We start from the raw sequence: 13961 nt of genomic DNA, 5'->3' as shown, positions 1-13961 counted from the left end.
TAAATTTCATCTTCTCAGACGCAAAGACATTTTGGGCTGGTTAAGAATAAAAAAAAAATATCTACGGTGGGTATTTTGGTCATCAACTGATGGCATGATCTGATTTGCAAAATCGACCCAAGAGTGATGACTATTTGCAAATTGTGGAACTAGAAGACTCTTTTAGCAAATAAAGCAAAGTAGAAGATACAGAAGTAAAGTATTAAAAAAAAAAAAAAACCCATGCCTCGATGGCTCGATGATTGCTGAATAATCGTAAGATATCCCATCAACTGTATTCCCTGCGACAATCCATGTCACCTTTTAGTTAGTTTTTAAGCACTCTCACTGTTGCATAAGGTGACAAAAAGAAAACAAAAAATCCATCCCAACTCCCAAGGTTCTCCAAACTTCTTTCAGATACATAAAACACACCCCTTATAAAATGTTAAGAACACCCAGAAAAATCCAGGATTCTTCATTTTCCGTTTTAGGCGGTCCCATCATTGTTCATTAAAGAGACAAAAAAGCAGAAGAAAAATCCAAGTAACCCCCAATTTTGTCCGAGTACCACCCAAAGGAAACTCTAATATTTTACAAACACCCCCATTAACATAGAAAAGGTACACTTCTAGTTTGATATATCACACACAAACCTGTGAAGAGAATAGAGATTATTAACACAAGAAATATATGCTTTTCTCTGAAAATACCCATCTATCAACGTGAGGAATTTGAGACCTGAAAATACCAGTTCAAACACATAATTTATATCAAATAATCATATATGAAATAATGGAAATAGAAGAAAAAAAAACATGACCACAGAAGAAGAGAACATGAAATTACAGTAGAGAGAGAGAGAGAGAGAGAGAGAGAGAGATTTGGTTGCATCAAACAAGCCAATATATAGACAGAGGCAATTATTCTTTTCCAATTTCGGTTCAAAAAAGAGAAACAAAGGAAACTTTATTCTTTTCCATGAACTCCACTTGATGTAATTGCTTCTAGCAGATTAGGCAAGGGAATAGACGTATAGTTGAAATCCAACATCACCAAGGAAACAAAACTTATTTCCTTCCCACCCAAGTAGATTTCATTGTCCTGCTTACAACTAGGAGTGCAAAACTTAATTAGGAATCGGCAAAGCAAAAAGGAGAATAGAGTAGGAGAAGCAAAAAAGGCGACAAGTTCATGTGAAAAGCTCTAACAACGTTCTATTTTTACAAAAAAGCAATAAAAGAAAATTAAGCCTTCTGCATATAAGAAGAAATGATATTTCCACCCTCTTTTCTTTGACTTTCTAGTAGTTTTAGTTGTCTTTTTTTTCTGAGATTGTATATGGTGTAAGCCATATAGTCCAATATTTTTCAAGAAGTACTGAAGGGCACACCATAGGATGATCCAAACTGCCCATTTGATGGGCTACAACGTAAATAGGTTATAATTAGAAATGCATTTCCATTGGATGAACCTAGCCCTCCGAGCCGTACAGGAATTGAATATCATGGAAACCTCTATAGATGGGAGGTTATGATCATCCTATGGAAATGATTTTTGAGTCACAACATATTTATGTTTAGGCCTATATGAGCTTACATAGTATAAAAACTCATCATTTCTTGGAAACATAATCAATCTTTAGGATCTGTTTGGATTGCAGGAAAACATTTCTTGAGGAGATTTTTTCTTAAATAGGCTAAAAAATAAAACAAATTTTACGTCCATTTTAGTTACATGTTTTTTTCTTCTCCCTTCATGAAAGATTTGTCTAAAAAACTAGCTTGATTCACAACCAACGCCTACAATCACCCGTTTTTAGCTTTATGTTCACAACCAACTAGTTTGCGACGAAGGCTTAGTTGTACTGAGGTGAGATGAGGTGAGGTGAGTCAACTCCACCGTGGGTACCAAAAGCTTAACAATCAAAAGGCAATGATAAATTCGCACCCCCTTAGGATAATTCGCAACATGAATCGATGTTAAAAAGTAAAAACTTCTAACATAAGCAAGTGCAAACATAGCGATCCAACTCGAGCACGTGCGCCCCTAGATTCTAGACGACTCTTTTCCTACAGATATTTTAAGGGACAGATTCAGACAACCCCTTTTTTCGCCAATCCACTCCTTTTCCTCTCCCTTCATTTTGGCCTTTGGGTCGCTTTGTTTTGTGGCTCTGCCTATACGCTTACCCCCTTACCCTCAAAACCTCATTTATCTCCCGATTCTAAGTTATCTGCTTCTATCACTGATTTCTCGTTCTCTTTTGGTTGAAGAAAAAGAGAGATCAAATCATGGAGTGGGATAGTGATTCGGAGCCGAGCGGGGAAGAAGAGAGTTTTCTGCTAAATAATGAAGGGCCGCTCTCGTTCACAATCGGGAGCTTGCTTCAGACGGGGCCTTGTGGGTTTGTTGTAACCGATGCCCTAGAGCCTGACCAGCCCATTATATATGTTAATACAGGGTTTGAGCTTGTTACTGGATACAGAGCTGAGGAAATTCTAGGTCGGAATTGGTAAGTTGGTATTTTTTTTTTTGTCTTGGTTTCCGTTTGTCATCTCTTTATGTGCATGTTTGTTAGAATTATTTTTTTGTTTAATTGTAACGAGCTTGATAGTTAGAGCTGTGGATTCGTATCATGGCTTGACTGTGTAATTTTTTGGTATAATGATTTCTTCCAAATTATTGGGTTTTGTCTCAAAAGTGGCCAGTCTGTTGTTGTGGTTTGTCATTTTTCTTATATTTTTAGTAATAAAGGTAAGTATTTTGCCATTAAAAAAATAAATAAAGGTAAGTATTTTTTGCTGAAATGTCTATAACTTGGGTCCATCTTTAAAACCCCATTTGGATACCCAACCTAGAAAGCTCCATATGGAGTTTCAAGGCTTCAGGACCTCTTTAGATGACCTCTTTAATTGACGGTGAAAAATGAAGGCTCAATTTTGACTGGGTTTGTAACATGCAAATTACTACAGTTAACTAATATTATGGGTACATAATCCATTTAAAACCCTTGAAAGTATTCCAACTTACAGAGAATGGCTACCATTTAAAAAAAAAAAAAAACACCTTACAGAGAGGTGCTAGGAAATATTCTTAGAATCAGCTTCTTTACTTGAAGGTTATATACATTATAAATGAATTTTCAATTTTGAATAGGTGCATGACCACAAAATTGTAACTCTATAGCGAACTCTTCATGCAGTTCATTGATAGGAAACAGAAGCAAGGACCAACCAATTGTTTCTTATTTTTTATAAGAAGCAGAAGCATTGATTAGATCTGATGTGGTCTTACGGTCCCAGTGGAAGATTGTTTGCAAACATTTTCTACCTCATGATTTCACCTAGGTTTGATCTTTCTTAGTATCTGTCAATTCATAGGCCTTAGCCATTCTGATAAACATTGGATTTTAAGGGCGAGCACTTCAAGGTTGATTTTTAATATTAAATCAGTTGGATGACCTCTAACTGCTAATTGTATCTTAATGCCTTGGGTGTGTTCTGTCAAAATCTGTTTTTACTTCTTAGTATCTTTAAGGTCTAAACTGACATATCCGAGTTTAGCTTCCCAGTGGAATCTCGGGGCTGATCATGTCTCCCAAATGGGGGAATACAAGATTCAATTGTTTATGGAGTATCCCTTTATTCTCGGTTACGTGACTTATCTGGAAGGAGCTGAATACTCGAGTACTTTGAGGCGTTAGAGGGAAGTTAATATTGTTGTACAGGTGTCTAAGGAGCCAAGAAATGTGTTGCCTTCAAAATGGTTCATTTAGGCCATTTCATTAACAAAAGGCTTGTGTCTGAGGGAATTTTTTCTTAGCCTCACAGGAAACAATATCTTTATTGGTGCATTGGATGGATGGACAAAGTTTACTTTAATGGGAGCTGGATACTTGTCTGGTATGGAAGGGAAATTGTTCTATATCATGCTGGGATTGTGCTTCTTGCCTTTGCAGGTCTAACAGATCAAGTGTATGCAATTGTGTAGAAGTTTTAGCATTATGATGTAAAGTTTCTCCAAGGTTTTGAGTTGGAAAGAGTGAGAGTAGAATATGTGTTTTAAGTGATATTTTGGTGGCTGAAGAAATATTCATATCCTCCTTGGAGAGAGTGGAAGTTGATCTTTATCAGTGAAGAATTCCAGCTTAAAATAGTAGAAAGATGCAAACTGCCTTTGTATTTGGGTTGCAACTTGTGTCGGGCGGGTCGGGTTTTCCAAAACCCTACCCTACCCAAGAAATTATCTCGGGTCAGGTCTAAATGCTTTTAGGAAACCCGAGATTCGTAAACCCGACGCTACCCAAGAAAGTTTCTCGGGTCAGGTCGGGTTTTTATTTTTTAGCATAGTATAGTGACTAATTTTAAAGATTGTAGAGAAAAAACAAATCTTCACACCAAAAATATCTAAATATATGTAATCAAGTGTATAAATTTAAGAAGGAAACTATATTTCCACATCACAAACATGATCACTTCGATGAAAACAATTATATCAATATAATGGAAAATAATTTTCTATGTTATTCAAGAGATATTTAAGAAAGTCATAGTACACGTATATGAGTCGGGTCGGGTTTCGGGTTTTTTCCCTTTAAACCCGACCCTACCCAAAATTGAGTCGGGTTTTTCAATCTAAACTGACCCTACCCAAGACCCATGATTTCTAAACTTGACCCATACTATTTTTTGGGTCAGGTTGATGCGGGTCGGGTTACCCGACCCAAGTTGCACCCTTACTTTGCTTGGTTTTTGGAGTTCAAACTTTTAATTGTAGCACTTTAGGTATTCCATGTTGATAAATGGGTGACACGCTTAAGGTGGTTTTCTTATGTGGAGTGAGCGAAAGTTTATCAATCAAATCAGAAGCGCAGAAAGATTGAGAAAACCTGAGTCTAGAATCAACATTGGTTAACTTATCTTCAATATTGGTGAACTTATCTTCTCTCTTGGGTCTTTGGAAATTGGAGCACTTGTCTTGATAACAGATGTGGTTGGAGATCCCATTAGATCTATTGAATCAGACGTCCTTTTACTTTAAGAACCAAGATAGAGGCAGTGTCTTGTATTGGTATAGGTGATTTGGAAGGAAAGGTGGGTATCCTTCTTGCTAGAGGGTTGGGTATAAGATCACTAGACAATACCTGTGGAGTTGAAAATCAATTCTTTTTTATTGGCTTCTTTCTATAGCTGATATCTTTTATGAACTCGAGAAAGAATCCCAATGATAAAAGCAACTAATTGTTTTGGTGTATTGCTAGAGCCTGAAACACGATTTGACGGTTATAGAAGTCTTTTGGTTCCTGCATTGCTTTCAGTTTCAACACATTAGATTCTTTGAGTTCTATTTCCTATATGGATCTCGTTGACCTGCCTCTTGGAGGAGCTACATTTTCTTGGACTACGAGGCAACCCTTAGGTGCATCATGTAGACAGAGTAGATATAGTCATCTAAGTGGTAAGAGGCTTCCTCTGAATCTTTGTCATTTATCGTGTCATTCTTTCATATTATTTTGTATTTGGGGATTTGAGAATTTTTTTCTCCTTTTGTTGGAACTGACGTGATCTTGTCTCGGTTTTAGGCACTGAGAAAAAAATATTGAACTAATAACTTTTTGCTCGAAACCAAAGTTTCTTGTTCTTTTGCTAATCCCAGACCTTAAACGTTGTGGCCCTTCTTGGAGTAAGGTCTTTGATAATCTTTGCCAAGAGAGTCCAGATCCATTCAATATTTGGATCGGAAAGAAGTATCCCTTTTCTTTGATCCTAATAAGGAGGGGGAGAGCGAGGGGGAGCCATTTTAGAATTAAGCCAGGAATGGATAAATATCAACACGCGAGAGGAAACTCTCTACCGTTTTCAGAAAAAAAGAGAGGAAACTCTCTACCACCAAAGATGTATGTCGACTTGGTTGAACCATGGAATTGAGATATGAAGTCAATTTGTAAACTTACGATCTCAAGATGCACAAAGAAATGTATTAGAATTAAGGTTCGGCATTTGAAGTTGGAAAGGAAATGCAATAGTCCATCTCAAGTTTTGATTGACCCTTGAATTGTGCCCTATTTATGCGATCCAACGACCAAGTGGATCTTGTGATTAATAGGTTTAATAGATTCTTTGTGGACCCCAAATGGCTACACCATTTTTTTTTTTAATATTTGCTAAATGGCTTACATCATTTTTCATGGATTATCTAGAAAGCGTTTACTAAGTTGGTCTCAGTTGATTGTCTAATCTGTTTCACTTGAAAATATGGTCGTTTGAACTTTTATGAGCTTAGGATGGTGGATCGGATAAAGGAGTGGTGACTACCATACAAGGTCAAGGGGTGGGCGTGCCAAAGACTTGCAAGAAAGCATAATACGGTGAAAGTGAAATAAAGGAATATCGTAACTTGGATGATTATATAAGCTAGTGATTATGTTTGTAACTATTTATGAAGTCATAATATGCAAACCCCACGAATCGCTTGGGTTTCTCTCCTCTTCATCATTTACTCTTTCTTTACGCATTAGATTGTGATAACTTCTACATGGTGTATGGAGATGTTTGTGCACCAGCCATGTTTTTTCCCTTATATGTATCTCATTTTTTGTTATCTTTGTTGAGGATTTCACTTGGTTCATATGGATTTTTTGTGTGTCAACCATTAGTTTGAAGTTTTCTCTATTTTCAGTTGATTTCACGTCTTTATCATTAAGCATTATAACAACCACATCAAAAACTTATGAAGCAATGAGGGTATACACCTCTACGATTTTTTGGGAGTTCAGTCATTCTGATTGGATTAGAAAGCAGTTTTCTAGTCTTTATAGTCCGGCTCAAAATGGTATTACAGAAAGGAAACACTGCCACATTACTGAAGACAAATAGTATAGCGAGCCCCTGCACCGATCCGTGCCCGCAATGCATGTGGGAACCCAACCCAACCCAACATGCACCCAACATGCACTGTCTTTGGCCCCCATCCTCAACCAAAGAAACTGGAGCATCCCTGTGGATCACTTACAGTCTGCACCCAAAGCTCCCTTAGGGCACGCACATGAGTTGTAGTATGATTTCCTGCTGTGTGCCTCACATGCACAAGCAAGTCCTCTTGCAACGCACAAGCAAACCACCAAGGTTCCGGCCTACACCTGCTAGGCCTATCGGGGGAGGAGTCAGCATGTGTCACAGGGCCCAACTCCTCCTATAGAGTTTGGCCAACCAACCCTCTCAACCAGGAGTGCCCACCAAAAGTGCTGTTAGCTACGTGCCCCTGGAAATTTACATGACATTGATGGCTAGAAATGCCAACTGCGTCCCTATGACACGAAGCGCACTTCGAAGACTGGGTTGCCCAACTGTTTCCCCGTGACACTAGACTCGATCTTGACAAGATCTGTCAAATCCATGTAAACCACATTCTTAATAAGTTCTTCCGTCAAATGGTTCATTGGGGAGAAGATTGATTTCCTTCTCTAGAGATTTGGAAACAATAACCTCCTCATGTATATATGCATTACTTTTGAGTTATCATTGTAGAATGTGTAAGTTTTCTTGTCTCCATGGTGAATGATTTTCTAATCATAATGCCATGGTCTTCTTGGCAACACGTGCATCCATATTTACCACAACACATAATATTGTCTTACCACTGGACAAAGAAACAAGGCAGTGTAGAGAACTACATCTCCACCTTTCCTCATGTAGGGATTGGGATGAGGTTCCATTTCAATTTGATCTTGGTCTACCATGAGTTTAGAGCTCTTCTTACAGCTCCCACCACCCATAATGCGATCACATGCCGCCGTTCAAAAATAAAAATAATAAATAAAGCGATCACGTATGCTTTTGTTGACCGTACACCTCCACGAGCTAAAACATCTTCTACAATCAAACTGTCACTAAAACTCCTGTAGAAATTAATTAAGAAATCATCGTAAATCTACAAAATAGAAAACATTAGGGTTCCAAAATTTCTGGGCATCAAGCCACTATGGGGTCAACTGCTGACATTAGCATCAGTGCGGCCTGTTAAGGCTCCAATTTCTTCTCCCTTCTGCTATTAAACTTTCATGGATGCTGCTATGTTCAGTTTAGTTGCTGGTGATGCCTGTGATCCTGCTGGAATTGAATCAATACTTCTGTGCCCATCATCAATGGATTATTAATTGTCTTCCTTTTATTTGAAGTATTTGTCTGTGTTTAAGTAGTCAACTTGAGGGCTAGGAATATAACAGAGAACCTGACCTTGGATAGGATAGAATGGAAGAAATTGATCCATGTAGACAAACCCAACTAGTGTCAGGATTAGACTTAGTCAATTTGAGCCGGGTAGATCCTTTCACCTTCTTCATGAAAATTTTCTAAACGATTCATTAGCCGACCCCAACTAGTTTGGGACAAAGGCTTTGTTGAGTTGTGTAGTTGTCTGTGTTTAAGTATCTGTGAAATGGCTAATTTCACGATTCAGCCAAAGTTTTTGTTGATATGGTTATCCCTTCTTTCTCTCTCTCCCTGACCGCTTGGAATTTGTTTGAAGATCCTTTGCTTGAGGTTACTGTTCACTTTTTCATCTGGTGAGGAAAATAAAATCACGTTCTGACAGGTTAAGAGTGAGAATCTTTTGACCACGTTTTTTTCATTGCTTGTCTCAAATATTTTGTCAACAGTAGTTATCTAATTTTCTAGTTAATTTCTTTACTTTTTATGTAGAACATGAATGGCACTTTAACAAGATCTGTAATAATATTGCTCTACTGAGGTTGCATGGTCTTGTTTCAGCCGGTTCTTGCAATGCAGAGGTCCATTTGCTCAACGGAGACATCCACTTGTGGATCCTACAGTAGTTTCAGAAATACGGAGGTGTATTGATGATGGCATTGAGTTCCGAGGTGATTTGTTGAATTTTAGGAAAGATGGATCTCCATTGATGAACAGTCTGCGGCTAGTACCAATATATGGTGATCATGACATAATTACCCATGTCATCGGCATTCAATTCTTCAGAGAGGCAAATGTTGATTTGGGCCCACTGCCTAATTCCTTGGCTAAGGAATCGGCCAGGGCAGGTGATCGCTTTCAGTCGGATCTTTCATTCCACTACCCTGTTTCAGTAGGACAGGGAAACATATGCCGTGAATACTGTGGCATGTTGCAGCTGAGTGATGAGGTGCTGTGTCAAAAGATTTTTTCGAGGCTGACACCAAGAGATATTGCGTCTGTTGGTTCTGTGTGTAAGCGTCTTTATCAGTTGACAAAAAATGAAGATCTGTGGAGAATGGTTTGTCAAAATGCATGGGGCAGCGAGACAACACGTATGTTGGAGACGGTGACTGGAGCAAAAAGATTGGGGTGGGGCCGGTTGGCAAGGGAGCTAACCACCCTTGAAGCCGCAGCTTGGAGGAAGTTAACTGTCGGAGGTGCTGTAGAGCCTTCTCGTTGCAACTTTAGTGCTTGTGCTGTTGGAAATCGAGTTGTTCTCTTTGGTGGAGAGGGAGTCAACATGCAACCGATGAATGATACTTTTGTGTTGGATTTGAATGCCAGTAAGCCAGAGTGGCGGCATGTTAAAGTGAGCTCTCCACCCCCTGGCCGATGGGGCCACACTCTATCCTGCTTGAATGGATCCTGGTTAGTAGTCTTTGGAGGATGTGGAAGGCAGGGCCTACTAAATGATGTTTTCATACTGGATTTGGATGCACAACATCCTGCATGGCGTGAAATCTCGGGATTGGCTCCGCCACTCCCCAGATCGTGGCACAGCTCATGCACTCTTGATGGCACAAAGCTGGTAGTTTCTGGTGGTTGTGCGGATTCTGGGGTACTTCTCAGCGACACCTTCCTGTTAGATATCACAATGGAGAAACCCGTTTGGAGGGAGATACCAGCGACATGGATGCCGCCTTCCAGGTTGGGGCACACACTTTCTGTCTATGGTGGCCGGAAAATATTAATGTTTGGTGGTCTTGCTAAGAGCGGGCCTCTTAGGCTGCGTTCTAGTGATGTTTTCACGATGGATCCAAGTGATGAGGAGCCCTGCTGGAGATGCATAACCGGAAGCGGAATGCCTGGTGCTGGAAATCCTGCTGGAATAGCTCCACCACCCCGGCTTGACCATGTGGCCGTGAGTCTTCCTGGAGGTAGAATTCTGATCTTTGGTGGGTCTGTCGCCGGTCTTCATTCCGCATCTCAACTTTATCTCCTGGACCCAACTGAGGAGAAGCCAACATGGAGGATATTAAACATACCTGGAAGACCCCTGAGATTTGCTTGGGGCCACAGTACCTGTGTTGTTGGAGGAACACGGGTTATAGTTCTTGGGGGGAATACTGGAGAGGAATGGATGTTGAGTGAGTTGCACGAGCTCTCATTGCCTAGCTCCATAGTATGATTCTGAAGAAGATTGCGTTGTCCATCATGTAGAAGGGAACTGCAGGAGAGCCAATACTTTGGTCATTCATTGATGAAACATAATGGCCTGATAAGTTAATCAGGAAGTGATACTTGTTGGATAGTTTGAGTTGATCTATTATGGTGATGCTTGGTAGATTCCGCGTACAGAGTACTGTGGCTTGAGCTGATCTGTTCATGGTCATCTTCGGATGCATTTTCTGTAACAGGTAGTCCTGATTAGGAATTGATATGTGGCTACATCGTCTGACTAGATATTCCAAGGTATGGTTGAATGTACATTCTATATATGTAATGCTCAATAGAATGGAATCCTTATCAAGTCAATACTGCTCGGGGTAATGTTATTTACATAATATTTCTTTTGACTTTGTTACTTCCGTTTTGGTTCTGTATTTTGGAAGGAATGAAGGGTGACTGTATAAAGTGAGTAATTTACTGTACGTTGCCCCCTTATATAGATGTTAGCATTATTGGTTGATTTTTTTTCTTGTCTTTTTTTCCCTATCTTCCATGGGTTCTGATCTGGATGAACTGAAGCAGTTGTCTTCTTTCTTGGTCTCTCATACTTTTTACCCGGTCGTGCTTTGAAACAAGTAACTTTTTGTTCATTTGTTTGCTTTAAATATCTTTTTATCTTCATGAGTTGTGTTTGGTAGCATAAACAATGATGTTTACTTCCTGTTTGTTTTTTGGTATGACATTTTTACATTGAATGGGATCTTCTAAGACAGTCTCTTACGGTGAATGTAAAGCTCTGTTTGCCAAAGGTCCCAAATAGAGCTGAGGGTATGTACAGCTAAATTGCCTTCTGGGTGCCCTGTTAGCAATTTATTCTTCTTTACTTTTTTTTTTCTTTCTTTTTTTGGTTGGAGCAATAAAATACATTGCAACTTCCAAACAGAGCCAAGCACGGACGCAACAAGCTCAGATGCCTGCAGGGTCTTCTCAGGGAGTGTAAGCTGAGTCTGAAGAGATTCTCCCTCCAGTCTCTTGGGCCAGGTCACATGCAAGGTTAGCCAACCGGTCCTTTGTAGCCTTTTTGGCCATCTAAGATGTGCCAAATTGCACTCCCCCAAATCCAATTTGGTTGAGGGAAGCTGTGAACAACATCACTCTATCAGAAAAATATATAAAATATGTATAATAAATGATATCAGAACTACCATGTTTCGATATTTCCGCTAAATCTTCTTGTCTGTTAGTAGGGATGTCAATGGACCCAAATGGTCCAATCGACCATCTGAATCCGAATGTAAATGGACAATACCTAGACACATTCACCGGATACAGGGACACATTTCGGGACCCTATCGTAGGATCCGAAATTATTGCCGATCGGATCCAGACAACCAACAGAAGCGAAGCGCAAGGGACAGTCCTAAATCCGATTTCCGATCGTATTAATTATATTATTTTATGAAAATACCCCTAACTTTTTATAACTTTAAGTAATATTTTATGGGTATAAATTTTATGAAAATACCCTTAACTTTTTATAACTTTAAGTAATATTTTATGGGTATTTTAGTAAAAAGAAGTCATGTGCATTTCTTTCAAATGATTCTTATTTTGAATATTTTGTCATTCATCTCGTTTAAGTCTCAAGTTAGTCTCTTCTCCTTTCTCTAACCATTGACAAGTTCTTAGCCCATTGTGTTGCCATGAGCCGGCACTCCGATGGACGTCCTGATTTGAAATGGGCCGTGACATAGGAAGTAGGATCCGAAGAACACTTCGAATCCAATCCGACCGATAAGAGATTTGAATCGATCGTGACTAGGACATCACTCCGATGGACGTCTTGATTTGAAATGGACCGTGACATAGGAAGTAGGATCCGAAGAACACTCCGAATCCAATCCGACTGATAAGAGATTTGAATGGATCGTGACTAGGACATAGGTGGATCGTATCCGAAGTGGTTCCGTTAACACCCCTATCTTTTTAGTATTTGAAGCGCTGAGAAGTTGTTACAGTTCCCAAAAAACTCTCACAAGCCAATTAAAACAGAATAGAGAAGCTAAGACTGTGCATATTTTTTTAATGGCAATACCCTCTTCATTTTACACTTCTTTAACCAACTGTCAAAGCCTTTTAAAATTCCAAAAAAACTCTCAGAAACCAATTAGAAAAGTGTAAAACAAAGCGGAGTGACAGTATCAAAATACATCGGTGTAGATATCAGTCCCCAAAGTAAAATATAAAGATATTGGGTATTTTTCAAAAATCTAAAGATAATTTTAGAAATATGACATTTTAACAAAAATAGTAACCTCTAGTAAAAAAATAAGACATTTTAACCCCACATATTTGTGACATGCTCTCAAGTAGACTAATCAAATCTCCGGGCCTTGTTTATTTTAGATAGTGACAAACGATTGTGAGCCCTACAAACTGATTATTGGACTTATTTTATATTATTAGAACATGATTGTGGAGTCCCCAATCGATTATTGGACCGAGAATTGCACTAAATTTGAGTCCAATAATCAGTTGGGTACTCCACAATCATGTTGTCATAATCTAAAACGAACAGGCCCTTAGAGTCGGGGGCGGAGCTACATGTAGCATAAGGGGGGCAGCTGCCCTGTTGAGTTGGGCCAAACTCCTTAAGAGGCCTAACTCAATTGTGTCTAGCCCCCTTTAAAATTTGAAGCCCGCCTCCCTTATGTATAAATTATGGCTCCTCCACTGCTTAGAGTCCAATAATCAGTTTAGAGATCGCAATTGGCTGTCACAATCTAAAACGAGCAAGGCCTTGGTAGAATTAGTTGTGGTGATCGTAGTAACTATGGAATCTGACGTGCGATGACAGAGACACCAATTACAGATGCAAGTAGGGCAGCACCACCAGACTTCTGCATGGCATCAATTGTAAGAGGTTGTTGGGTTTTTTTTCCTTGCTGGAGAGACAAATATTTGGTACACCAAAGAGGAAGATGGACAAAATCTATATAGTAATTGATAATCTCTTATACCTTATATAAAATGAGGCCATGAACAAATATTAACTAGGAGACCCCAATTATAATCAGCTAGGGTGGAAGCATGTTCAAAAGTATTCGAGTGTCACCGTCAACAGAAGGGAGTGCTGAATTTATCCTCTTCACAATTTCCGCCTTGTTGCCGGATATATTCGTTTCCTCGTGGAGAGTGGGGATGCCTTCTTTTTCTTCGCTTTTGGGGGGGTCCACCCGACCAATAAAAGCAGTATTTATGTGCACTTTTTGCAAGTCAGTCATATATTTACGCTCTTTTACTCTTCGATTCACCGAGACTACTCTTTTTGCACAATACAAGGGGTGGCCCGGGCAAGAAACTGGTTTCAATATCCACTACTTTGGATCGCAAAACAAAAAGCAACTTCGGTTCTGGAAAACCCAAGGGTACGACCTTAGTCTCTTCCCAAACCAAGGCCGTCCTTTGACACTAGTCCCATCATTTATTCAAATAACCAAAATGCCACACTTCTTTCAATTAGCCACTGAGGATAAAAAATGTAAACGGATCCATTCCGGATTGATCAACCTCTGTTTGGGTCAAGACAATGATTCGTTCAGATCCCTTATCAGTCTAAGT

At 39.4% G+C, this 13961-nt stretch overlaps 1 protein-coding gene across 1 annotated transcript; it reads left to right on the top strand.

Annotated features, from left to right (window-relative positions):
• Positions 1-2104: 2104 nt before the first annotated feature.
• Positions 2105-10860, top strand: LOC143879709 (adagio protein 1-like). The gene is made up of 2 exons (XM_077382224.1): positions 2105-2494; positions 8751-10860. The coding sequence occupies exons 1-2, from the start codon at positions 2274-2276 to the stop codon at positions 10357-10359; spliced, it is 1830 nt and encodes a 609-aa protein (XP_077238339.1). The 5' UTR covers positions 2105-2273; the 3' UTR covers positions 10360-10860.
• The last annotated feature ends 3101 nt before the right edge of the window (positions 10861-13961 follow it).

Source organism: Tasmannia lanceolata, unplaced genomic scaffold (genome assembly GCF_043159265.1).
Source record: "Tasmannia lanceolata isolate RefF3 unplaced genomic scaffold, GAP_Taslan_0.1 ptg000006l, whole genome shotgun sequence".
NCBI classification, from domain to species: Eukaryota; Viridiplantae; Streptophyta; class Magnoliopsida; order Canellales; family Winteraceae; genus Tasmannia; species Tasmannia lanceolata.
This window is presented reverse-complemented; position numbering and strand designations above follow the sequence as displayed.

Excerpts from the sequence above, each read along its gene's own strand:
- LOC143879709 (XM_077382224.1), top strand. The coding sequence starts at position 2,274 with ATGGAGTGGGATAGTGATTCGGAGCCGAGCGGGGAAGAAGAGAGTTTT. Across the intron at positions 2,495-8,750 it reads GAAATTCTAGGTCGGAATTG|CCGGTTCTTGCAATGCAGAG; the intron begins GTAAGTTGGTAT and ends GTCTTGTTTCAG.